This window comes from Sinohyriopsis cumingii, chromosome 18 (genome assembly GCF_028554795.1).
Source record: "Sinohyriopsis cumingii isolate HCF-2022 chromosome 18, ASM2855479v2, whole genome shotgun sequence".
Taxonomy (NCBI): Eukaryota; Metazoa; Mollusca; class Bivalvia; order Unionida; family Unionidae; genus Sinohyriopsis; species Sinohyriopsis cumingii.
In genome coordinates this window covers 66,067,975-66,093,335 of record NC_142978.1, presented here as the reverse complement: position 1 = coordinate 66,093,335, position 25,361 = coordinate 66,067,975, and the positions used below count along the sequence as shown (strand labels likewise).

At 33.3% G+C, this 25,361-nt stretch overlaps 1 protein-coding gene across 1 annotated transcript in view; it reads left to right on the top strand.

The window, feature by feature from the left end:
* The window catches only part of LOC149776825 (uncharacterized), a 32,514-nt gene extending 10,262 nt beyond the window's left edge, over positions 1 to 22,252 (top strand). Inside the window, exons 2-3 of the mRNA XM_089942650.1 lie at positions 19,233 to 19,388; positions 21,659 to 22,252. Coding sequence (XP_089798776.1) covers positions 19,233 to 19,388; positions 21,659 to 22,005 — 503 coding nt within the window. The 3' untranslated portion in view covers positions 22,006 to 22,252. The remainder of the gene's footprint in view (positions 1 to 19,232; positions 19,389 to 21,658) is intronic.
* The last annotated feature ends 3,109 nt before the right edge of the window (positions 22,253 to 25,361 follow it).

Here is a 25,361-nt window from a genome sequence, read left to right as displayed (position 1 = left end):
CTCAGATCTAAGGCAAACCGGTATGAACTGCAAACAGGCAGATGGTTCATGGGTCAATGACTGGTGGTAAGACCAATGAAAGCAAAGATAAAAATCATCACGTTTTGTAAAATTCAACAAATAATTTATTTCCTTTGAAAAAATGGAACTTAACAGTATTGTGAATTAATCCAAAATGGTCCTAAAATTTCAATCACATTTCCTAAAGTGTAATGTTCCAAATGAATTCCGTTGGTGTTCCAAATAAATTCCAATCTTGCATGTTCTGATGTGTGAATTGTCTTAAATTTGCAAATTTGCAAATGGTCTTGCTGTTTCAAATTGATGTAATCAAGAATATGTCCTTGAATAAATTCACAATAATCCTTAAAGAGTGATTTTATCATAAAGTCAATGAGCACTTTGTAATTACAATGAAATATGAAATTAATGGATGGAATAACAGAGATCTGAGCATAGATATAGAATAGGACAACACAAGCCCCCGAATGTAAATTATAACAATTTAATCAATTACATAAACAATATGAAATTGAACATGACATTTGAACGATACATTTTCTCTTAGAAACAGAATTTAAAAATTTATAAGAAATGCAATTATCCCATCTGTTATACCGATAAAACAAATATGATCATAGAGTCAAGTGAACAATAAAACTCATTACACAGCATGCCGGCATAACCTGTTTGTGTCTCCTTCCAAATTCAGTGTTTGTGAGAGGTCAGAGTCGCTGTATTCCTTTTCATCTTTTCTCTCTCCATCCTCTTTTGGGTCTTCAGCCTTTTTACATATGGAGCTCTTTTCCCCTTATGCTTTCCAAGACACGCTCTCTTTTCTATGACTGAATGTCTTCATGTCCTTACTTCCAGACACCCATCCCTTGGACAATGTTTAAATGAGAAAAGATACTTGCTGATTTTCTTGGAGTGGGACATCCACTTCCTCAGAAAAACTTGGACTGCCTAAACGTTTGGGGAAGAATGAAACATTGAATTTTGTCATGGAAGCACACCCCTCATTTAACTTACTTAGAATAATCCTCTCTGGTCCGCCTTTATTAATAGCTATTCAGGAAAATCTAATTTTTGACACTTGTTTCCAAATGGCACTAGACATGTACCTAGCGGTTAGAGCGTCTGCCTCAGATGTGGGAGTTTGAGGGATCAAACCCCAAAACAGACTCATACCAAAGACTTATAAAAATGGTTTTAACAGCTGCCTTGCTAGGCGCTTAGCATTAAGAGATTAGTGTCAGGACTGGTCGGCCTACTATAATGTGACTGGGTGGGACATCATGCTACATGTCTGCGGCATGATACCCTAGTGCTTGACATCACTATAAACTTCCGTAGTGCAGAATTGTAACGATATGACTGTAAATTGTGAAAGCTGCAGTAAGATTCCAAATCACACACACATAATCCAAATGGCACAGAATTGTCTCTGGTTTGTCTCTACGTTGTTGTTTCCTGCCACTTAACGCCACGTTAATGTCGCCTCTTCTTTATCTCTAACTATCCCATGCAGCGGAGCATCCCATCCTTCACAGGCAGTGATCTTTTGCGGGCCAAGCCTATACGCTTAAGTTAATTGTTACGTGTCATCTTGACCGCAACAAGATTCCACTCAGTTATGGTACAATAATCATCTTCCAGAATTCATATTGTTACATTAATTTTTAAGTCAGTAGTCAGGTTCAATTACCATTTAGGGAAATATAGTTTACTCACAATATCTTATGTTCTTCATTGCCTACTATAAACCAGAGATTGTGGATGCCATGCATATGAGACTAAAGACGCCTATTGATTTTGGGGCAAAGATCCCCATATAGCTTCAACAAATTATTTTAAGTACTCTACAACCTAATTTGACCATATTTTGTGGATGACTCACATTTTAGACAAGGAATACATCTATTGATTTTATGGCTTTTTGAGTTCAAACTCCAAGGTCACTTTTACTTAAAGAATGTATTTTACCAATCTTGACACATCTGAACTTGAGATCTGCATCCCATACTGTGGTCAAAATTGTTTGTTGGCTTGCATTTCATGCTATAAACAAAGCCCTGTTTTGATACTGGAGTCAAATGGGCACGGTTACTCCATGAAGAAAACTGAGTTGACTGTAAAAAATAAAAACTTCATTTATTTCCGTGACCAAATATTGTCAGTCGATTGCAATTGAGTTGAGAAAGATGAGGTATTTGATGATATAGTAGGTAAAGACTTTTGGGGTGCCACCCACCATAATGCAGGTATAAAGGCTGCTACTATTTCTTGGAGAATGCACCGAATGACACTCATAATTGTGGGAATGGGTGTTTGGTGTACCATTTATGGTAATCGTGTGGCTGAGAGCAAAACGAAACATAGACCATGTATCTCAGAACATGATCAAGTGGATTATTCCTACCCACCATGCTTTATTGTTTGTCAGAAGCAAGATGCTGCATTTTAAACAGTTAAGAATGGTTTTGCATTTCTAATGAAAAGGTAATGTGTCCTATAATTCAGCAATGTTTAGAGATGTTTCCTTGAAAATGTTTACAAAATATAGAATGGGACATCTATCACATTGCCATATGAAACATACTTTGCACAATTTCAGTATCATATGGAATTGAAACCAAGGCATGCAAAATATTTTGCCTACTCAGGCTGTTGGAATAAAGGCCTAGCATGATGTCTGGTGCAGGAAAATGAGGCTTCTTGCTGCAAATAAAATGGCATAGCAGACTTTAAGTGAATCAGTAACTAATGACAGTTTTCAAATTTGGGCAAAAATGTTTGTTGTGTTTTTGCTGTTGTAAACAACGTATTACATTACTAAGTCTTCTTTGTGATTTTAGTTTATATATTAAGATAATTGTCACTTAGAGATAAACATGTTTACATATGTTGAGTAAAAGGTCTGTTTTCTTTTTAAATTAAGAATGCTCTTGAAGCAAACTTGTTTATGAATTTAATGGGAAAATGAACTTTTGACCCTCATCCGGGTTCTGTTATTGTGTCTTGGCTTTTGATATATATATATATATATATATATATATATATATATATATATATATATATATATATATATATATATATATATATATATATAATGTTTACTTCAGAATGATTCATTCCATATCTTAACATCTGTCTAGTGGAGTCAGTTGTGTTAAGTTATATTTTGTGAAGATTTAATTTATTTATTTCAATTATTAATTGTAATTACAAAGTGCTCTTTGATTTTAGGACTAAATTACTATCTTGTAATTATTGTGAATTTATTCAAGGACATTTTGGATTATATTGTTGTGTTACTTCAAGACTGTCAGCACATCCTCGCTATTCCAGACTTTTGGCACATCAGTGCCTTCGATATTTAATTTCTTTTATAATACTACTGGAATTCATTTGAAATACTTGATACCCATTGTACTTAAGTTCGAACTTTTTGGGACTATTTGGGATGTAATTCACAGTAGTGTAAGTAATAGTTAAACTTTCACTTTGTATTCTAGGGAAATAAATTGTCTATTGCATTCTATGAAAAACTTGTTGGTTTTCACTATATATTGATACTTTAAGTTGGTGAAGAATGCCATGCCAAAATAAACATCACATGGAATTAGTAGTGCATTTGCCCTGTAGAGAGCTATCATGCATGCCATAGCATTTGATTGGTTCAGTAATTTAAGAAGGTCAGAACAAGACTGATACATTAAGACTGTTTGCATTATATGTATTATGAAATAATCTGATTTAATTATTTGAGAAATTATTCTGAATCAGGTATTGTTGATTTGGTGCATATATAGTTAGTATATAATGACAATATACACAACTTATTATATTCTTCAGTTATTCCAGCTTTGTAAAAGTCAGAAAGGAACTTGTGATACATTTATAATATACAGACAGTATGATTGCTACAATGACTATGTTGAATAACATTGTATCTCTACGCTTCCTAAATGAATTGTCATATCATCATAGGATTTTCACAAGAAGACTTAAGTAAAAAAAAAATGGCCCCAATCTTGCATCCATCCTGGTTGCCATGGTGGCCATTTTGAAAATTGTCTTTTTCCTCTAGAATATCAGAGATAGTTTCCACACCCATCAGTTAACAGAAAGAAACAGTCGTTGGTTCCTGGAAATTCATTTCGGCAAGCGGAGTATCATTGTTTGAAGGAGCTCTTGTTTTACTTAACTTTTGCTATTAACGCCTTTTGTTTGTGCTTTGTATTGCCTTTCGTCCATCGTGCATCATCTTGTGTCCATTGGCAACTGCTATATTAATCTGGCTCACTAATTTCAACCAGATTTGTCAACCTTGTAAATATGTTCAGGTTTAAAACATTGCATGTTTGTTTTATGGTTTTGAGTTAGAGAAGCTTATTCTTATTAAATATGGTGATTTTTGAACAAAAAAGGCTTGTTTTTATTTATTGAAAACAAATTGAAGTGCTCTCTCACATTTCTTTCTTTCAATCTTGGTTATGTTGTCTTTCTCATCAATCCAATCGGAAGGTTGTATTCCTTCACATATGTGCTTTTCCCAGGTAAATTGGTGCTTTCATTGGTCTTACCACCAGTCATTGACTCATGAACCAAACAAAATAAGTAGATCAGTTTGAGCCCAGGTACACATGTAAAGGGTCTGACAAGGTCTTATTCAGAAGAAGATGGACAAGAAAAGTTTCATGACTTTACTTGTGTAAGCAATTTTTCATTATGACCATGATCTGCATTAATGCATGTGTGGTAAAGAAAGGGACCCCTTCTGCATTACACACAGAGCAGAGGTTTTCAACCAGGCCTATATTATTGATTGTGGCTATACTACAGATTCTTGTGTAACTGCAGAAATATGAATATTGATCACCAATACAATGATTTTATTTTCTGTGGCAGAGTTAGTCTGAAATTATTTTATACCAACTGCAGCAGAGGATATTTTTATATTAAACAATTACCGCACAATATATAAATGGCAAAAAGTCACAGATTGATATTTGTAGTATTTTGAAAGAATGTATTGACATATCAAATTGTGGCTTCATTTTACCAGATCAGTGAATTGGGCATAATGTTATAGGAAAAGATTAAATTGCTGTTTCACTTAAATGTATCATAAAGATTAGTCAGAGACCTGTTAAAGACATAGCCTGGACATATTGGTAATTTATTCAATATAGAAATTGTCTTGGAGTAGCAATGATGTACCGGTAAACATGACTTGGGAAGAAAAAAAATCATGGAAAGTTCTTTGAAACTGTACAGGAAAAAAACTGAAGCAGTTGCCATTTAGAGAACCCAAAATGAATAAATACTTCAGTTATGATGATAGTGATGACATTGAAAACATTAAGTGAATATAGTAGCCTAAGAGTGATGATCGTCAAGAATGAATTAATTAGAGAGAGATGTCTTTAGCATTAATACATAATATTTTAAACAACACCTTTACATGAATATGATACTTTTTTCGACGATGAAGAATCGAAGCAAATGATGCAATGTTACAAGAATTTGTGGAATGAGATTCACATGCAAGGAGAAAAGCTATAGTGTCAATATATAAGCAGTGCTTGGCATTTAAGAACATCAGATGTAATTGTACAAGGGGTGGTCATTTACCTATTGGTATAATACACTGTGATCATAATAATCAGCATGCAGTGATTTATTCAGATACTGAATTTAAGAAGTTATGTTCAGATACAAAATTATATTTGACACTGATCCTCTTTTGATGCAGACTGGTGTAAAAATGTTTTTAAAATGGACGATCCTAGGTTTGCAAATTACTTCCATAGCGATGTATTTTACAGCAAATGGCCATGCAGTCAAATACTGTCCACTGCGAGTATTTTGAGGACCATATGTTTATGCTGAGGAGAACATACGCCTGATAATACGTACACCATCATTCAAAAAAAAAAATGAAGGGCCCATGGTGACCAACTGGTCTAAAGGGCTCACCTTTACTGATCACTGCCATCTCACATTTGCATGGGTTCGAGTCACAGGCTTGACCAATGTGGGTACGTGAGAAAGCTTGCCAGTAGATTCTCATGGGTTGGCTGTTCTTATCGGGGTTTTCCCAGGTACTTCATCTATAATATGCTAAAAATTAGCATTAAACCCCAAACAACAATTAGAAACATAAATGATGATTTTTATGAAAACACAGTTGATTATTTATGTTAGAATACAATTTGTAAATATATACAGTTCATTGGCATTGATATGTAATGACTGTAGAGGTGTTGGCCTTGGAAAATATTAACTATTTAAGCAGAACTTGCCATTACGTATACTGTAAATTACATTTCCTCGCATGTCATGTTGGTATAGGTGTTTTAAATGCGGCATCCGAGATAAATCACATAACCAGCTTTGCCGACCTTGCGGACCTGTTCGTGAGTATTATTGTGCACTCCGACAAAGAGTCGCTAAGACATATGTCAATAAAAATACCCGGTAATGTTAACACTGTTGAGGAAACACATATGTTGATGAGGTAACAGCTAGGGTTGAAGCGATTGCAGTTTATCCTGATAGAATAAACAAATTAAAACAAAATTATTGATTTAATTTGCACATAGAGAAAGATTTTCCTTTATATACCAGTATCAATTAAGACAAAAGTTCAGTGGGGTATTTCTATTCATCGCAGAGATTTCAGTGCTATTAGCAATGGTAAAATCAAACATTTTCGAGGTGTCTTTATGCAGGTGAACATGTGTAGAGGATTCCAAAAATAATGCAAAATGGCATTGTTAAACCTAGATTTGACAATGGGACCTAGAACGCATTGGGTAACATACATACTAAGACCCAAATATATTTTATATTTTGACTTGTATGGGCTTGTACCACCGCTTAAAATTGTTCATTATTTAACCCATGGAGCTAGAACCCATGGCGATAGCCCAGACTGACAGCCATCATTTTATTTAACTCTGCTGTTGCAATCTCTGTCAGATGGGCCAATATGCGGTCACATTGTTGTTAAAGAATTGCATACACTTAAGCGTTCACCAGCCCAGCAAATGTGTATTGAAATTACATTAAAAATTGCTAAACATTATACAAAATGTATGTTTACTCAGATGTGGCACTGATGAAAATCTGAGTAGATTTTCCGCCAAAGAAGATTTGGCTGAGTTTACCAGCTTTATTTTTGCTGACATTGACCCAGGTGAGCTTGTGAATTTTGAAGATCGAACTGGTAAACTTATAATGTGTAAGTTGCTATTTGTGGAATCGACACGGCAACAACATTTGTTCTGAGTGTGGTATGAATCGCAACCACATTGACGATTATAGATACACCCAGTGGGATGGTCGGAATCAGTGTCACAGATGGTGCTGGTTAAATTATTTGGTTATGGCTGCATTCTGGAATATGTGTCTATTCTGAACTTTTCTTTGCAGCACGAAACAGTTTAAGTACGATTAATAACTCTACTCGATGGCTATTGAGGATCAAATAATTAGCATGGCCGAGTTCGAGTTTGTGCTGGCGGAAATGGAAAATCACTGGCAACTCGGTGCACATGTACGAAACCAGGGGGTTTGTGGATTTACAGACAGTACAAGTCGAGTAATTTCCTTTTAAAATAAAAGTTTATAAATACCAAGAATAAGTGCTATGCATTGTATTTATCATGTCACAATCACAATGACGCGGTTTTCATGTAGAGTGGTAAGAGCCGTATTTTGTTAGTTACCAATTTAATTCACAATCTTTTACTCTACATGAATATCCTCTTGCATGGATGCCTGTTGGTAAATTTCATGGATTATAGTCCACAGTTCAAATGCATGCATGTGTGATTTCATGTGATATGAAGACTAAGTCATGTTGGGTAGAGGGTTGTCAGCTGTATCAGTAACTGTTACAACTCTATGGTCATAAACTATGTCATAGAAAGAAGAAAAAGTACTAAGTAAAACTTAACAAAGAATTTAATTATCAATGTTCTAAAAAGAAAATCTAAGAGTAACATGTAATTATGAACTGAGTCTTAAATAATCATATTAAGGTCAAAAAGAATGAAATGTTCCGAAGATATATCAGATCTATGAACATACTTGTCTGCCAACAATCCTGATGTTTCGTCCAGAACTATTTTGAATAATTCACAATAGTTCCAAAATCAAATTATAGTCTAATCAGCACTTTCTATTTCCACTGAATAATCCAGACATTTCCAAAGTCATTTTCTTTTTTAACTTTATAAGGGCAATTAGTAGCTAATCTAAAGAGGATTTTGAAGTATTGGCAAGAGAGACAGAACTTTATCACCAGGTTGAAAAGTTCTTACCTTTGTACTTTTGACCTGCCTTCATTGTAATTTTGAGTGCGTAGACAGAATATTATATCTTGCTACTTCACAGAGATATAATTTAAAAGATTAGTGTCAGATTCCTCTGTAAAAAACATAATAATCTTTTAACATTTCCAATGGTCCATGGATATTATATGTCCAAAAACTAGTTCAAAAGAACTGAAACCAGCCATTGACAAATTAAACAAGTTCTACAATATTTGGAAACATAATGTAAGATGATTTTATCATAAGGACCCCTTTTTCCAAAAATATCAAGTTGTTACATCTACAGAATCAGCTTCACTAACAACCGTCTGAAACAAACAGGAGATATCAGGATCTTTTTCCATTTCGACGACAAGTGAATATCATTTGCCAGACTGATTAGAAGTAAGAGAACGAGTAGTTAAGATATGATCACAATGATCAATACCTTTTTGTTGATCAATAACAGGAGCAAAGGTGTCCTCATCAAAAGTCTGACCAATGCATGTGTCAGGCAAAGGAGTAATTTCCTGAAAAACATCTTTCTCAAGAGCGCTTTTTGCCATAGCTTTAGTAACTGCACAAGCAGGGTATAAAATAGGGACTTCGTTTTCAATATGATCAAATTATTTATCCAAACAAGGCTTGTCAGTTACTAGTATATTAACTACAACCTCATCTCCAGCTAAGTCGTTGCCTAGCAATAAATGGACATCCTCAATGTGCAAGGAACTCGCAGCGCTGATAGTCGTTGGTCCTGAAACTAGGTGTGAAGGCAAATTAACGTTATGGAGTGGAATTCGAAGAAAAACGCACTCTACATTCTAACCAAGAACACTTTCATCAGAAGAAGACTTCTCAGACAAAGGCAGAGTACTTGATAATAAAATATTCCGAGAAGCTCGTGCTTCCCTTAATATTTGTATAGGGATAGGATTGGCCGAATCACCAATAAGAGATATAGAACCTTTTGACATGAATGGCTTATAATTCTCCATAAAATCCGACTGGGATTTATTTGACACAGCAAATGTATTTTAACAATACACGACTATGACCTTGACCTCAGAGGAATGAACTTTTTTCAATAGCTGTCTTTTTTCTTTAGCAATAATAAATAATGTACCCGTTCTATTCCACTGAATAATCCAAACAACTGTTTTTCTCAGATAATAGCTAAATACAACATAGAATTCGTTTGCAAACTCATTTTAACATATGAAATTAGAATCCAAAATAGGAATGAATTTGATTGCTCAGTTCTCTTATATGAACCTTCAAGAGTCTATTACGACTATTTGTCGCAATATACCCCATGATACAGATCTAACTATTTAATCTAATATTTCAAAATACCTGTTCACGTGATCTAACCTATCAAATGGGAAATAACATTTCTTCTAAGAACCCACCTAACCGACCTGTCCAGTGGGAAACAACCCAAAACTTGTCAATAGATTTACTAATTTTATTATTAGTAGCAGGAAACACTCTCGTCAGCATCTATTTATAGATACTATGCAATTGTATGTTCATAATATCTTAATATAGAACCTATGTACGTACGAATTTTCAGCTAAAGATAATTCTGTTATGAATATAAAAGGAATTTAAATTATAGATCTACATCAATCAAAAACCTATATGATTACTCTACTGTTTGTGTGTAAGTATATCACATTTGCTTAACATTCCCACACTTTTCGCAGGATAGCAGAATTGTGTATTTGAACAGTGATCAAAAAGCGGTTGCCGGTTTGTCAGTCTGATTAAAATCAGATATCCACTGTTGTACGTGAAGATCTGACAGCGACCACTTAGGGATCGTGTTCTGGTAACATGCTATTGCTGTAATCGCTAATTTTATCAGATGAAGACTTATATCTTTGCGTTTGGAGACTAAGCAGTGTGGATGAAGAATATCAGTGTGTAGTGAACAATTTGATTCACTGTCAGAGTTTTGAAATCTGCATTTCTATTGGCAAATTCAAAGGTCACCAGAACATGACCCCTAAACAATCGTCGTCATATTTTCACGTTGGGCAGCGAAGATCTGATTTTAATCAGATTGCTGAATTGTAGGCTGCGTCTTTGGATAATGATCAAAAGGCGGTTGCAGGATTATGGGACGTGTGTACTGCACTAAAAACAAAACAGGTAGCTGGATTGTAAATGTGGCGTATTTGATTTTAATTTTAAAAAATAACATTATCATTCCCAAAATGTTAAATTCCCGTTTGGCTCCAGGAACACACAATGTTAAATTCCCGTTTGGCTCTAGAGTGCTTCTTATGTAAACCTACAGTATGGCGTAATTTTTAAAACAAACTTCCCATCTGACTCTAGGGTGACCCATATATGAACTCACCGGCAATGAAAAAGTTAGAACAAAATGGAAACGGGTAAGAGCTGAATGATTTAGTGTGTGTGTGTGTGTGTGTGTGTGTGTGTGTGCGTTTGTGTGTGTGTGTGTGTGTGTGTGTGTGTGTGTGTGTGTGTGTGTTAAAATTTAAATTTCACACAACTACATCAACAACATGAGTGGAAACCTAACATTAGATTCTAAATCATGCCGAAAATACATCACGAGAAAAACAAGACGCTCATGACATTCATTCACCAAAAACAGACACCAGGTTAGTAGAAACCGATACAGAAAGGCTGAAACAATGAACACACAATTCTGCATTGTTTTAGCTACTATAGTGATATGGCTTCGCCATGTATATTCCAAAAGGTAGCAAAACGAGTAATACAGTAGTAACATGTTTAGGACTTAAAAAGTTGCTATATGGTTTAAACCTATCAAGCACTTTAGGAGCGGATGATAAAATCAAAAATTACTTAAGGCACTATCTTCTGTGTTGGCACAAGCACTTACACACCTTTTAACAATCACTGGACATTTACAACATCCCAAGGATGCATTACAAATATTATACAGTTTGAAACACACCTTGCTAAGTTATTAATGATCGAGCTGAATATGTGGATACAGGTGACCAAGTAGACATTTAGTATTTTTGACTTTGAAAAAAACTTTTGACATGTCCCCTATTAATTGTGGAATTGCAAGCAAAGCTCAACGCTGAATAGGCGCACTTTATGTTTCCGAGAAAAATATGTAGTGACAAATGGTCCCAAATCGGGCTGGTTTTACGAGTCTATGCTCTTAAAACAAGTAACAGAAGAAAAAAAAGTGAAAATCAACAAGCTTTGTAAAATTCAACAAATAATTTATTTGCCTTAAATACAAAGTGAAACTTAAAAAAGAACTTAGATATTACAAATTAAATCCGAAAATAATCCTATAATTATAGACACAAATCCTAATAATTTAAAATTCTGAATAAAATTGGTAGAAATCCAGTTTAAGTCCAATGCTGACGGTGTTTTGTGTCTGTGATGACCTGTATAGTGCTGATGTGTCAACAGTCTTTTGTTGAAACAGTAATAAAATTCCAGGTTTGAATTCACTGTAAATCCTAATGAATGTCTCCGTCCAAGAATATTATTTTTTATGAGCACTCTGCATTTCCAAATAAAAGAATCATTGAATTAAATAATTTCAAGAAATAAATTCCAAATGAAAAATGAACACAACAATAATACAAATTAATTATTTAGCACGAGTAAATACTCTTTCCAGTGACAAGATTGTATAGTCCCCTACTTGACATCAGTTCACAATTAAACAAAAAGAAAAAACAAACAAAAAAGCGTTACCTAATGCAAAACAACCTTCTAGAATGTTCTGAATGATTACAAAATAAAATGTTGTTTATTATTAGAAAGTGTGTTACTAAAATTATAATATATAACCAGGACAATATCAGGAATATTGTAGGGGAATCCGAATAACACAGACCCAGACCAAAATAAACATATTTGCTTCTATTAATAATGATCCTGATAATAACCCGTGCATATAGAGGATATTTTAGTTACGTATTAGTTGTTTAAAGAATAAAGTAAAAACAAAACAATTCAGGTTAAGTAGAAAATAAACTTGATTTTGGACAAGGTTAAGCCCAATATGCAATGTTACTTTACAATAGCATATAATGAAATATAAAAAAATAAAAATAGAAACTAACAAACAATGCAAAGTAAATATACATAACACTAGTACAACGAAGCTTCAAGAGTACCGCAAGGAACAATACTTTGACCAGCACTCTTCTCCTAGCAACAACAGTGACATCCTAATTGAAATTTACTAAGAACTCCGACTATTCGCAGATGACTGTATATGTTACAGATTAATCAAAACCGAGCCAGATAATAAGATATTGCAAATGACATTAAAAAAGCTTGGACGATCGGTACGAAAATGTGGCATGCGATTCCAACGTAACAATGTAGCATATGCATATTAACAAGAAAGAAATGACATAAACCAAAATGTCGTATTTATTAGAAGATACAATGTTAGAAAACCTCAATCAAACAAAATATTTAAGGCTTACAAGTACCTGTGATCTGAAATGGAACCGTCAAAGTTAACTCGAACTTTAAGCCAATAAAGACGTACCTTGTCATTTTGCCCATAAAATGCGAAAGAAGTCGCTAACATAGGTTTAGTTAGACCTATTTTAAAATACGCTTTTACAGTATGGGACCCCCATTCCCAGGGCTTAGAGGATGAAATTGAAAAGAATCCAGAAAACTAGCAGCCAGGTTTGTTACATCCAATTATGATTATATGCCAGGAAGTATGACCTCGATATTGGATAAGTTGTCTTGGAAACCATTACAAAGAAGTAGATTGAAAAATAGATTAGTATTTTTCTTCAAAGGACTAAAAGCAAAGCAAATATACCCTTCCATAATTTAATCAAGCCTAAAGGAAAGAGAGAATAAATCAAGACAATATACATATGATACCATGCGCACGAACTGATAGTTACAAATTCAGCTTTATACCACCACCCTCAATAATATTAAACACAATCACATTATCCTGACACAAGGCCGATCAGTTCTAACACAGATTAATCGCTGTCTTTAAGGTTAGAATTTTGTTATGAATATAATGTTAATTATGTTTCCGATACATGTTTTGATTCTGTTAGCAAGAATCTAACTACGTATTTTAAGTCTGTATTCAAAAGCGATATCGATATCCAACTCGGAGGTCTTTTACATCTCCTTTCCCTTTATACATAAGTGTTTCTACCCCTTCTTTCATCGTGGACGTCATTTCATTATTTAATAGAATATTAACATATAATATTTTTATTTATAGAATTAAGGGATATTTGAAGGTAACATATAAATCTGTCGTTAAGCCACCAGATCCAATTGATTTGCCTTGATGGAGTTGTTTGAATGGTGCAATTATTTCATTTGATATTATAAGTTTTTCGCATTGAGACCTAGAGTCCTGGGGAATTTGCGAAAATTCTAAATCCCCAGCGTATTCTTCTATCACCCTCCTGTGATATATTTGTGTAATGCTTAGTTCTTTTTAAAAGCTGTATATTTCTTATATTATATGTGTTGGTTTAGTTATGGAAACGTTATCTTTTTTAGTTTTTCCATATGCCCGATATTTCCTTTTCTTATTTCTTCCATTATTTGCATCCTTCTTGCTTTAACATATAAATTGGAGAATTCTCTTGCCCTTATTTTGTGCTAGTTAATTTGTAATCTTTTAAAGCTTCGTACTTTCCTCGCTTTTATTTTATCCTCTTCTTTTTGTATTTAAATATTTATTATTGCATTGCATTATCTTTGCCTTCCCCGTCTTATGTTTTGTTTGACTTGACAATATGTTTTGGTTATTGATTTAATTTTCTTCTTAATCCCTCCTCCCAACTCTTCCATTAGGTTGTAATATTCCCTATTTTAAAAGGTTTTTAACAGTACTGTAATTATGGCTTTGTATTCTTCGTCTTCTACAACTGAGTTGTTTAATTTCCTAAGGTTCTGACCCAATCTTGCCCAGCTTCACTTGGTAATAGGTACATCATAGCTAAATTAACGGTCGAATAATTCAGTTTTCTTGTATTTCTGTGCAGTTTTGACTATTTTATATAAATCTGTATTTCAGGATGACTGAAACAGACGCAATCAGTACACATACTGATGAAAATAAAATTCAAACTTTCGCTTGTTATTATAGTGTATTTTTGTAACAGCTAGCAAAACTGTATATGAATTGAACTGTGACGACTACGTGAAACTATCGAAGTCAGCCAAGTCTAAAACTTTCATCAAACATAAAAAATAATCATTTATTTATCATTAAATATTTTAAAGATGGTATATATCCATTGGGTCGTCCTCTTGCCACACAACTTTGGAAATAGTTCAGAGCGCTTCTCAGTTTACCATCACGGATATAAAAAAGGTACGCTGTTTATCGATAGAGGGTATTTGCTTATATCGAGTGAATAATGGATATATTTCATTTATTAAATTTTTTGTGGATGGAATATATCCGTTATTCACTCGATACAAGCCGATTTTACTTGTATGTTCTGCTCGAACGTATTGGCTAGCAAAATTTATAACAAACTGAAGTGGAAGCTTTCTTACTGGATAATTTCAGCTGATCACCATTTATTTTCTGCTGTGTTTTTCTTGATATTTGTATACAAAATAGTAGTAGTAACAGAACTGGCTTTTTGGCCGATTGAACCGACGTGGCCCAATCGGGCCCCGCATTCACAGGTGTCACAGTAATTTTTAAAAATATATCTATAGGGAGAAAGTAATTTTAGATGGATGAAAGAAAATTTTAAGTTCGATATCGTATAAAACTTGTTTAAAAGTGTATTTCCAAAGGCCGTGCTCACAGGGTTCCCCACTGCAGACATCGTAACGATATGACTGCAAAACTGTTAAAGCTACGTTAAAATTTCAACACACACACATACACACACACACACACACACACAGAGAGGGGTGGGGCATCGCGTAAATCCAGGGGTCCCGCCAAGATGAAACAAATCCAGCCCCGCGTTTGCTAAGGTCACTGTTTAGTAATAATATAGTTCTCTTCCATAACTCAACGTTGAATACACATAATCAAAAAAGAAAAGTGAAAAGTAGGTTGCTGGATTCGAACCTGGTACACCTGCGTGATATGTGGATATGTTTACCATTAAACTAAGAATATTACGAAAATAGTATTCGATTTCCTTGGTCATAATGTTATCAACGTCTATCGATCACACTGGGACAAAAACCATTTTAATTTGATTGGTTGGTTGGTATGGTCATGTATATGTGTATATGTATAACACCATTTTATGTGGCTCTACATGGCGGCCAGTATTTGTGATGGAAGAAGAACCCGGGAAGAACCATTGACCCACAGGAAGCTACTGGCCAGCTTTCTCGCATGCCCACGTAGGTAGAGTCGAGACTCGAACCCATGCGGACAGAGGGTAGTGTCAGTGATATAATAAAGGTGAGCGCCTTAGACCACTCGGCCTCCCGTGACACCATTCATAATTGACTCCAGTGAATTATGAAAAACTATTTTAAATGGAAAATCCACTGATTCGCAGACTAGCATATAATAAAAATATGTATAATCGTCTGAAATGCATGTACATAATGAATGCTAAATACAGTTTAAAAAATATATAAATAAAACAACAATCTCTCCTACAAAATATATATAAAATCGATCTATATCTAAATAACCAAGCCTATCTTCAAGATTAAAATTTGATACAGTCCGAATTAAAACAACTACACTATTCCGGATTACGGCCAGTTATTCCAGTCTCCTATAATAAGTATACAAATACAGTCTCCTGATTACAAGAAGTGATCACATAAGCCAATATTTTATGGATGCCGACCGCAGAACCCTGATATTTAGACCGTCCAACTCATGCGATCACTTTATTTCCGTCTCGCTGGTAATCGTAATAGCCAAATACACTGTATGTACTACTGTTAGGTGACACATATAAATTATACCTGAGCGAGATATATACTAAACCTTTGGGCGACACACAAATCATTCGGCGACCGGTCGCCCAAAGGTTGGTTTTATGCATGAGCGTACATCGTTTTACCTTTCGGCGACAGTAAATGGGCGACAAAAAATGAATGTTCGTCATTTATTTTATTTTAGCACATTTTCGTGTATTTTCATATTCCTTTCAGTATTCTATACAGTATTCACTACATAGACACAATCATGACTCGCACGTATTCACACATATTCAGTACACAACGATGTCGCCGAGAGGTTGCCATTTAGACGCATTCGTATTTTCAGATATTCTTAATCATTACTGGAAATTAAATATTTTATAATAGCAAATCACAGACTGCGTATCATTGTACTTTGTGGAACCTTCTGTTTTGCAGGATGTAATGCTAATGAAACAGCTATTCAATCCAATGATTACCTTATTTATTATGTTCATGAATCTTTGTTACTTTTTATTTTATGGCTCTAATGGTATACATGATCGTACGCAGAATGGTTGATATTTTGGTATATTTGCATTTAAATACAAAATACCCGAAATAGTCCAATTAGCAGTTGGTTCACATACTCGGCAATCTTCTTTTCAACTATTACATAAGTTATAAATGAATCAATATCAATATCGCCGTCATTCAAAATAGAAATAAATAGACTTTATCTAAACGCCTCAGTTTCATCACTATTCTATTGTTTGTTTTAGCTATCTTCGTCATATAATTCTATATTTGAAAGGTCAGATATAACTTGTAATATTTTCAGACAGTTTTTGTAGCCTTCTGTTATTTAATATATGCTTTTCATGGGAGAATGTCATGATTAACTGCAAAATTTTTTTCTGACATTTTAACTTTTTATATATGAAAAACTTTAAAACACACATTGTTTATAACTTATAATGCTCCAAATAAACTTTTTTTAAACTATAACTGTGAAATTTTAAAAGAATACTTCACAACCTTTGTTGAGTAAATCATATTATAAAGTTAATGTCTTCCTTAAGGATGGTGACTTTAAAAGTATATTAATACATCAGTTTTGTTTGGGCCTGCTGTATTGAAATTATTTTGGATGATAAGGTTACAGACCATAAAAACAGACCATAAAAATAGTAATAGGTCAAATAAAACATTAGAAAATTTACAATTTATGAGTGATCAGAAAAACTGTATGAATATCAGCATTTTTTTATTTTCTGTGATTAAAATCACTTGCATGTATTAATTACTCTGCAACAATTTGTAAATAAAAATTGTAGTGAAGTCACAAAAGCTGATTATGTTGTATTCATTTTATTCTACTCAGTGTAATTTAGGGATTAATTAACGCTGTGCTTGCAAACATATGTTATGAGGATACAAATACGTTTAAATAAGATAATGCAAAAATGAATTATTTCATTCATACATTTCAAAATATTAATGAACTCTATAAGAATATAATGGACAAGGTTTAAGACGAGGAACGAGGAAGAGAGGAAGATTGCCATAACAATGATAATAAATAAGACTTTTCGATGTGATGTGTACAGCAAAACTATCACCAAGTATTAAAAGTAGTTGCATTACAACTCCTATCATTTTTAAATAATATCTGTATATTTTTAATGGTACTTAAAATGAAATTCACGGACTTAATTCCCTTTTAATCATGTATAATTGATTAAAAACTTACTTAATTTAATTAATGTTAAGCAATTTTATACATACTTAAACATTTTCAAAACTATATATAAATATAGCAAGATGCGCTTAAACCGTCCATTATATATTTATTACATAAAATGCTAGAGGTTTGTTCTTCAAGTAACGATGTCACAGAGCACTGAATTCCATTTCGACACCCAAACTAAATGTGATAAACCTTTGAACTTCCAATTTTTATTTTTTAATCGATTGATTATTTACAAAGTTCATATCTGTATGCTTTCTTCTCTTTACAATTGTACATATGACAAAACAGAGATCGCTTAATACGGAATATAAGAGTGCCAGAACAAACTGAATTTTGAAAGAAATTACTTGCTTGTATTAGCTTATGTTTACAAAATCAAATCAAAGTTTCGATGAGAATGTGTAAATAATCGACCAAAATTAATATGCAGCGTTACATGTCATTGGTGAAGATTTTGTTTTCCTTCTATACTTCACCATACATTGCCTTCACATTTGCGTAACACCGTGATTTGTTGTGTAATTAAAGTCTGATTTCTTCAAAAACATTTATCCACTTGCATATATCTTCAAAACTGTTCATAGACGATAAACATTCCCATGCTCCATGTTGTATGACCCAATAATTTACCAACAAATGTGAGACTGAACAGAATACAAACTTATTTTTATCTCAGGTCATTGCTGATGTGTGAGGGATTTGAAAACATCGAATTCACTCAGATATAAATGTTTCACAGACTATTTTACAAATATTTAAAAATAAATGTAACTTCATGCAGACTTCGTAAGATTTTGAAACGCACTCAAACGAAAGTTAGTAACTATGATTAATTGCTTGTTTACATCAGCTTGCATATGTTCAACTGCTTGTATCTTTTACGGGCTCTTTTGTTGCTTTTGATTTGCATGATTGTTTTGGTTGTTTTCCTGGTTCTGCCTCACTTTTAACACATTGTTGGCTACATCATGTGGAGGGGATGGAAGCTAAGTGCTTTTTCCCTGGATACACCGAGGCAGTCAACCTAAGCTTGCCAAAATAGGTATCAAACCCGGACTCTGGAATTAAGGGTCCAAACCTCTACCAAATATGACTTACTGCAGCTCCGTGCTTTCATAAGTTAAAACAATTTATCATTATCTTTTTACATTACAAAATAATAAATAAATTAATTTTGTTATACATGAGCTCAATGGCTTAGTTTTTTGACTTAGGATGAAAGAGATGAATACCTTTATGCCACCACTGTATTTCGTGCTTTTTCGCGATTTCAGCAAGCAGCACTACCGAGGAGAGAAATGAGGATGAAAGGCTTCCAGAAGACTCCCAGTCAACATATATGGTTATGGCTAGTTTACCTGCGCAGTACAAAGAAGATATCGATGGCTGTAAGCCTAAACGATTAAAGCTCGAAAACATTTCTCTCCCAGGTATGCCTCTAAAATTCTATGCTCATGACTTCAAGTCCATCCTTTGCACTCATCCCCAATTGATTACAGTTACTATTGTAATAAATTATTTATTTTAGTTGATACATCGACGCTTGTATTGTCTTTCAATAAATGAGTTTAGTACTGTTAAGACTCTACGTCTTAATAGATGCAATAGAAAAGAAGTGAAACTAACATTTTGAGTAAAATTCAACAAACAACCAGGATGTTCTGAATGAATTCCAATAGTCTTGAATATCCTAATGCATCAGTAGTCTTGACTGTCCTGATATGGAAATGATTCAATCCTGAATGTCTTTGAATAAATTCAATATAAGTGTAAAACAATTTGTTAATCCACAGTCGATTTGCACTTAATAATTCCAATTAAACGCTTAAATAATTTTTTCTCGAACTACATTTGAACACATCTATAACATTCGATAACAAATGAATTCCAGGGACTGATCTGAAGATAGCAATGAATCGTTTGTTTATTCTCTCTCTCTCTCTTTATATATATATATATATATATATATATATATATATATATATATATATATATATATATATATATATATATATATATATATATATATATATATATATATATATATATATATGCCCACTTTACCTAATATAAAATTTAATATTCTAGAATACTAATCAATCTAGTGGAAAATTTCAGCAACTCGTAAACAAGGTTAGGCCTTGAACTGAAATCTAACCGTAGTAATAAGAGAACGAATTGTACTAACTGTTGCTAAATGATAACCTAATTTTCAATTCTGTTTTTTCTCTTAAAGATTCGTGCACATTTTGTGACTGGGTAACAGCATCTGTTCATACTGTGTAAAAGTGACCGTAAATTTGCAATTTCGGATGACTAGAGTGTAATACATCAATAATGTGGCGTCCTGTCATGTCTTTATTTAGGAGTTATTAATTTTACTATTTTCAGTAGGTTTGAAACTGGACAACGGCAGTCTTCGTATGACCTTAAACCTTAGCAAACTTTGCCTGGTATATCATCTTGTGGTACTAAAAGCTGGTCTTGTGTTTGGTTCCAAGCCGTCATTTCTTTTCGTTTACGCATTTAATACAACGAGCAATATAATGTCTCAGTGATATTGCAGAATCTTACTATTTCTTACTTTACTGAGAAATGTAATATTTTAGCTCTGTAGTTTCGACAAAGTTGAAAGATATCGAGCTTTTCCAGAAATATGATGTGAAATGAAAACTCTGTGTAAGATTTCTATGTACTGTGCTTTGTTGTGCTTGTCTTTCTTTTCAAAAAAATAAAAAGCACATTAACATCCTCACCTACTCACTCAACTTACTTCTGCCAAGTATTAACGTTGCATGAGGTTTCGCTGTATTTAGTTCTAACAGTTGTTGCGACTCTATGGTCTCAATCTAAGTGACCAAAAAAGTGAAAGAAAACATTTTGAAAACAAAATTGAACAAAAAATTATTTCCCTAAAACACAAAGTGGAACATTTTAAAAAATAACTTACAGTATGGTGAATGAAATCAACAATAGTCCTAAATGTTATATCATAAGTCCAAACGTATCCATAACGAGTTCCAGTGGTAATCCGAACAAACTTCTTACTATTGTGCTGATGTGCCAACCGTCTTAATGTATCACAATGATATAATCCAAAATACATTTTAATGAATTCACAGTGATTCCAATACAGCTATTATGTCCAAAAGTCTGATCGCTTTGTAATTCCAACGAATTATTGAAAAAATCAAATTATTTCAAATGATCACAAATAATTGTTTCGTTTAAGACTGGTGTAAATGCATTGAATTTATAATTTTCATTCAAATATCTATTATACAAAATACTGAGAAGCAATACATAAAGCAGAATGTGGCTCAAAAAAATCATTTGAAATCACGATCAAGATGGTCAAGTACTTTTGCGGCCAGCCAATTGGAAATTAGCTCCGTTGAATTTTCCTTGGGAAATACTTTGACTTGTACTAATCTCATCTCCATGTTTACTTTAATTAAAATTACATTCCACTATCTTGAACTTATAACGTGTTTACTAAAATCATGACCTAATCTTAAAGTAGAAATACACAATGTACACAAGCAGCAATTTAACATTTTATTTACTTAATGACCCTTTCAATCTATAATCGGGAACATTAACTCAAAAATATAGATATACAAAAGAGTGCCCATGGTGTTTGATACTTGTATATGCTTACATTTTGTCTCTCTGACTTTACGTTTGTCTTTCTTTTCAGATGGACAACGTTTCAGTTATGACGAACTAAGTTATACACTGAGTGAACCTGATTTAGCTAAACTTAGTCCAGCGTTTGGATGTGAATGGAAATTCTTGGGCTACATGCTTGGTCTGAAGAATGCAGAAATTGACCGATGTGAAAATGATTATCCTCATAAAACAATTCTGCAAATTCAGGATATGTTTATTCGCTGGAAAGCATCCAGACGGTCAGAAGCTACAATGTATGCGCTGCTGAAAGTACTTACGGATTATAGAGGAAGTGTTGATTGGGATATAGTTTCTAAAGTTGTAAACGAATATATACAAAAACATGAACGAACTTGTGAAGGAATCAATCAATGAATGTTAATAATGAACAATCATATAATACAATGGCTCAAATTATATAATTCTAAAACATAAAAGGGTAGAGAACTGGGAGAGCTGTGCTAGCGACCGTTCCTCCTGGTGCCTAGCTGTCAGACAGGGTGCTGAAAAAGCCGAGGGAGACAGGAACATAACGCAAAATGAAAAGAGAGCCAGGAACAAGGCGAACAGCAACTTATTCTTGAGCTACACTTTTGCCTCTCGTAGACGGACGGATGCCAAGACGATATATATATATATATATATATATATATATATATATATATATATATATATATATATATATATATATATATATATATATATATATATATATGCGTGTGTGTGTGTGTGAAGTTACATTTTAGAACTGATCTTGTCAAAACCATGTTCAATCTGTCATTGTGTACCTGACCAGTAACTTTTATTTTGTAAACAAAAATATACATATTTAACATTTCTCTATGAATGTGGTTAAATATTAGGATTATTATCAATAGAGGTCATTGCCTTTATTTGGGTCTATTCTAAGACATTGGATTTCTCCCATGAAGAACCTGTTGTATCTTATGTTTACCATGTTTATATTATAATTTTAGAAACAGGTCGTATCTTGTGGACAACTTAGACTATTCTAGAAATGAGCTTTTGACCCTCATCCTGGTTCTATGTTTGTGTCTTAGCTTCTCATATAATTTTGTTTGCTGGAGAAATTACTCATTCGGGCCTTTAACACTGGAGGCATAATCAGTCTTATTGTTGTGTTCAGTATTTCGTTTGGTAGGAATTATTTATTCAAATTATTATTAACAGGAAATACGAAGTACTCATTTATAATGAACTGGAACATTAATTTGAAATTATAGCGATTTCAAACTAGACATGTTTGGATTATATTATTGTAACACATCAAAAGACTGTTAGCACATCGATATAATACAACCCACTAGTACATTAGCATATTCATAATTACAGGCAAGTCAACACAATCGCTATTGGAACTTTCTTGGCAAACACTGAAATTCAATAGGAAATTTATACATTTGGGATTTTAAAGTCTTTTTGAACAACTTGGGAGTCAACACGCATTGCTGTAAGTTCTTTTCAAATCAACATCTTGTATTCTTAGAAAATAATTTATTTGTTGCATTCACAAAACTGGTTCGTTTATGCTCTTTTCCATTACTTAGTTTAACGACATAGAGAGTTATAATCATGTATCTAAACATGATACGTACCAAGTTGGATGTAAACACAATCGTTATACTCTTGTTTTATTATATAATTGTCCGTTTGTAAGTAAAACGTATCGTATAGGTCGTGCTTTACTGAATAGAGTCCAGTGTGTTTCCGCATTTAGTAGATTACTTATTTCTATTCGTTGAGCTATTTTTCTCGTTTCTTCGACTCTGTGGTCTTAAACTATGTAACAGAAAGAAAGCGAAATCATCCAATGCAATAAAATAAACCAATGATTCACTTCTCTATAATGCAAGGTGAAAATTAATATGACATTTACACTCATGTGACATAAATCACAGATAAATCTGAATGCTCAATAACAAATCCAAAAGTATAGTCGTTAATTTCTTAGTGTATCACAAAGATATTCAGAATGTCCTTGTATGAGTCCTCAATATCACAAAGTAGCATTTTAATCCAGTCAGTCAACAAGCACTGTGGAATGCCAATGAATAATTTAAATAAATGATTCCTCTCAAATTATATCTGTAAATAACTGTAAACGATTCCACAGACTGAAAGTATGATTGGACAGAAGCGTTTGTTTACAAACACCTCTTTTTATATATCCCTTTTTAAATGATGTTGCAATAACTTTGTCTGGTAAACTATTGGAAAATTACATAATATAATCAGCAAGTTAGCTTCCAAAACATACCAAAACTCGTAAACAAGGCTAGGCCTTGAATTCAGGCTATTGTAGAAGATACGTTCAGAAACACGAGAAGAGACAGTTTGTCCACAACACTGCCCTCAATAGCGGTGAAGCACACAACATAAATTAAATATAGATAACACCGTACACATTAAACCCTTTCCTCCGCCCATGGCCGATCGTTTTCTGGCGATGAGCTTATGAATGAGTGCATAGGGTTCTGTTGCATGTGTGTTAGGAGACGGATGCCATTACTATGGGGACGAGTGCAACGTCTATTTGAAATGAACTATAACTCTTAAGCCTTGATATATTAATAAAGGCAATCATATACCCAACAACGTACGATGTGAATATTTGTGTGGTGTTATGTTTATTTAATTTGTATTGTGTCTTGGCTTGTGTTCATAATTTTATGATATATACATATAATTTATTTTGTGTGATTGATATTTATCCCTAACTAAGGGAAGAAGCTGAGCCTACATATCTAATTTCACTTAGGATAAAGATGTTTACTAGGTTAGAGTTTTAGATACAGGCTTGATTCTGACCTTAGAAGTTTCTTGAATCAACTGTTGTTTGAGTTGAAGGAATTTTCCATTACGATTACAGAGTAGTGGGCATCTAATAGAAGACTGTTTATAACTTAGAATGTTCTGGAAATGAAAAGGTATCCCTCATCATGGTTCTCAAACTGTGTCTTAAGTTTTTATATTAAGTTCATTATATTGGAATTACTTATTCCTATCTTAACATATGCTGGGGAATTGGTCCTATTGTTGTGCTCAATATTAGTTTCAGAGGATTTATTTATTTAAATTATTCACTGGAATTACAAATTACTATTTGGGATTAATGTGAATTCATTCAGGGACATTATGGGTTATATTATTGTGATACATCAAGAATGTTGAGACATTCGAACATTCGATGCAATCGGTACATCGCCACTTTCAAAATAGAAATTCATTCGGATCACAAAACATACATTTGGACTTGTGAAACAATATTTATGACTATTTAGGATTTAATTCACAATACTGTAAGTTCGTTTTCATATTTTCACTTTGTATTCTACGTTAATAAACGATTTGCTGAATTTTACAAAACTTGTTGGCTTTCGTTCATTTATGCCACTTAGTCGTAACAGTGGACCCATATCTGTAACTATGAGAAATAGCAGGCATATTAAGTGAGCCCCTACCTTAGTTTGAAAATTAAAAAATGTCTATATCTTAAAGTCTTCACCCATCCACCCCTCTGTATTGCTTGTATTTAACTAAACAAAACAAGCATATTATTGAGGTAAAGAATTTAAGAAGTTGTTTTGGGTAAGGTTCGTCTTTCTTATCTTATGTTACGTGTTTAGGTTCGAATAAACAGTAACACAAGAAAGAGTGAAAACAACAAGCTTTGAAAACTACAATAGCTTATTTGCCTGGAATATTCTGTA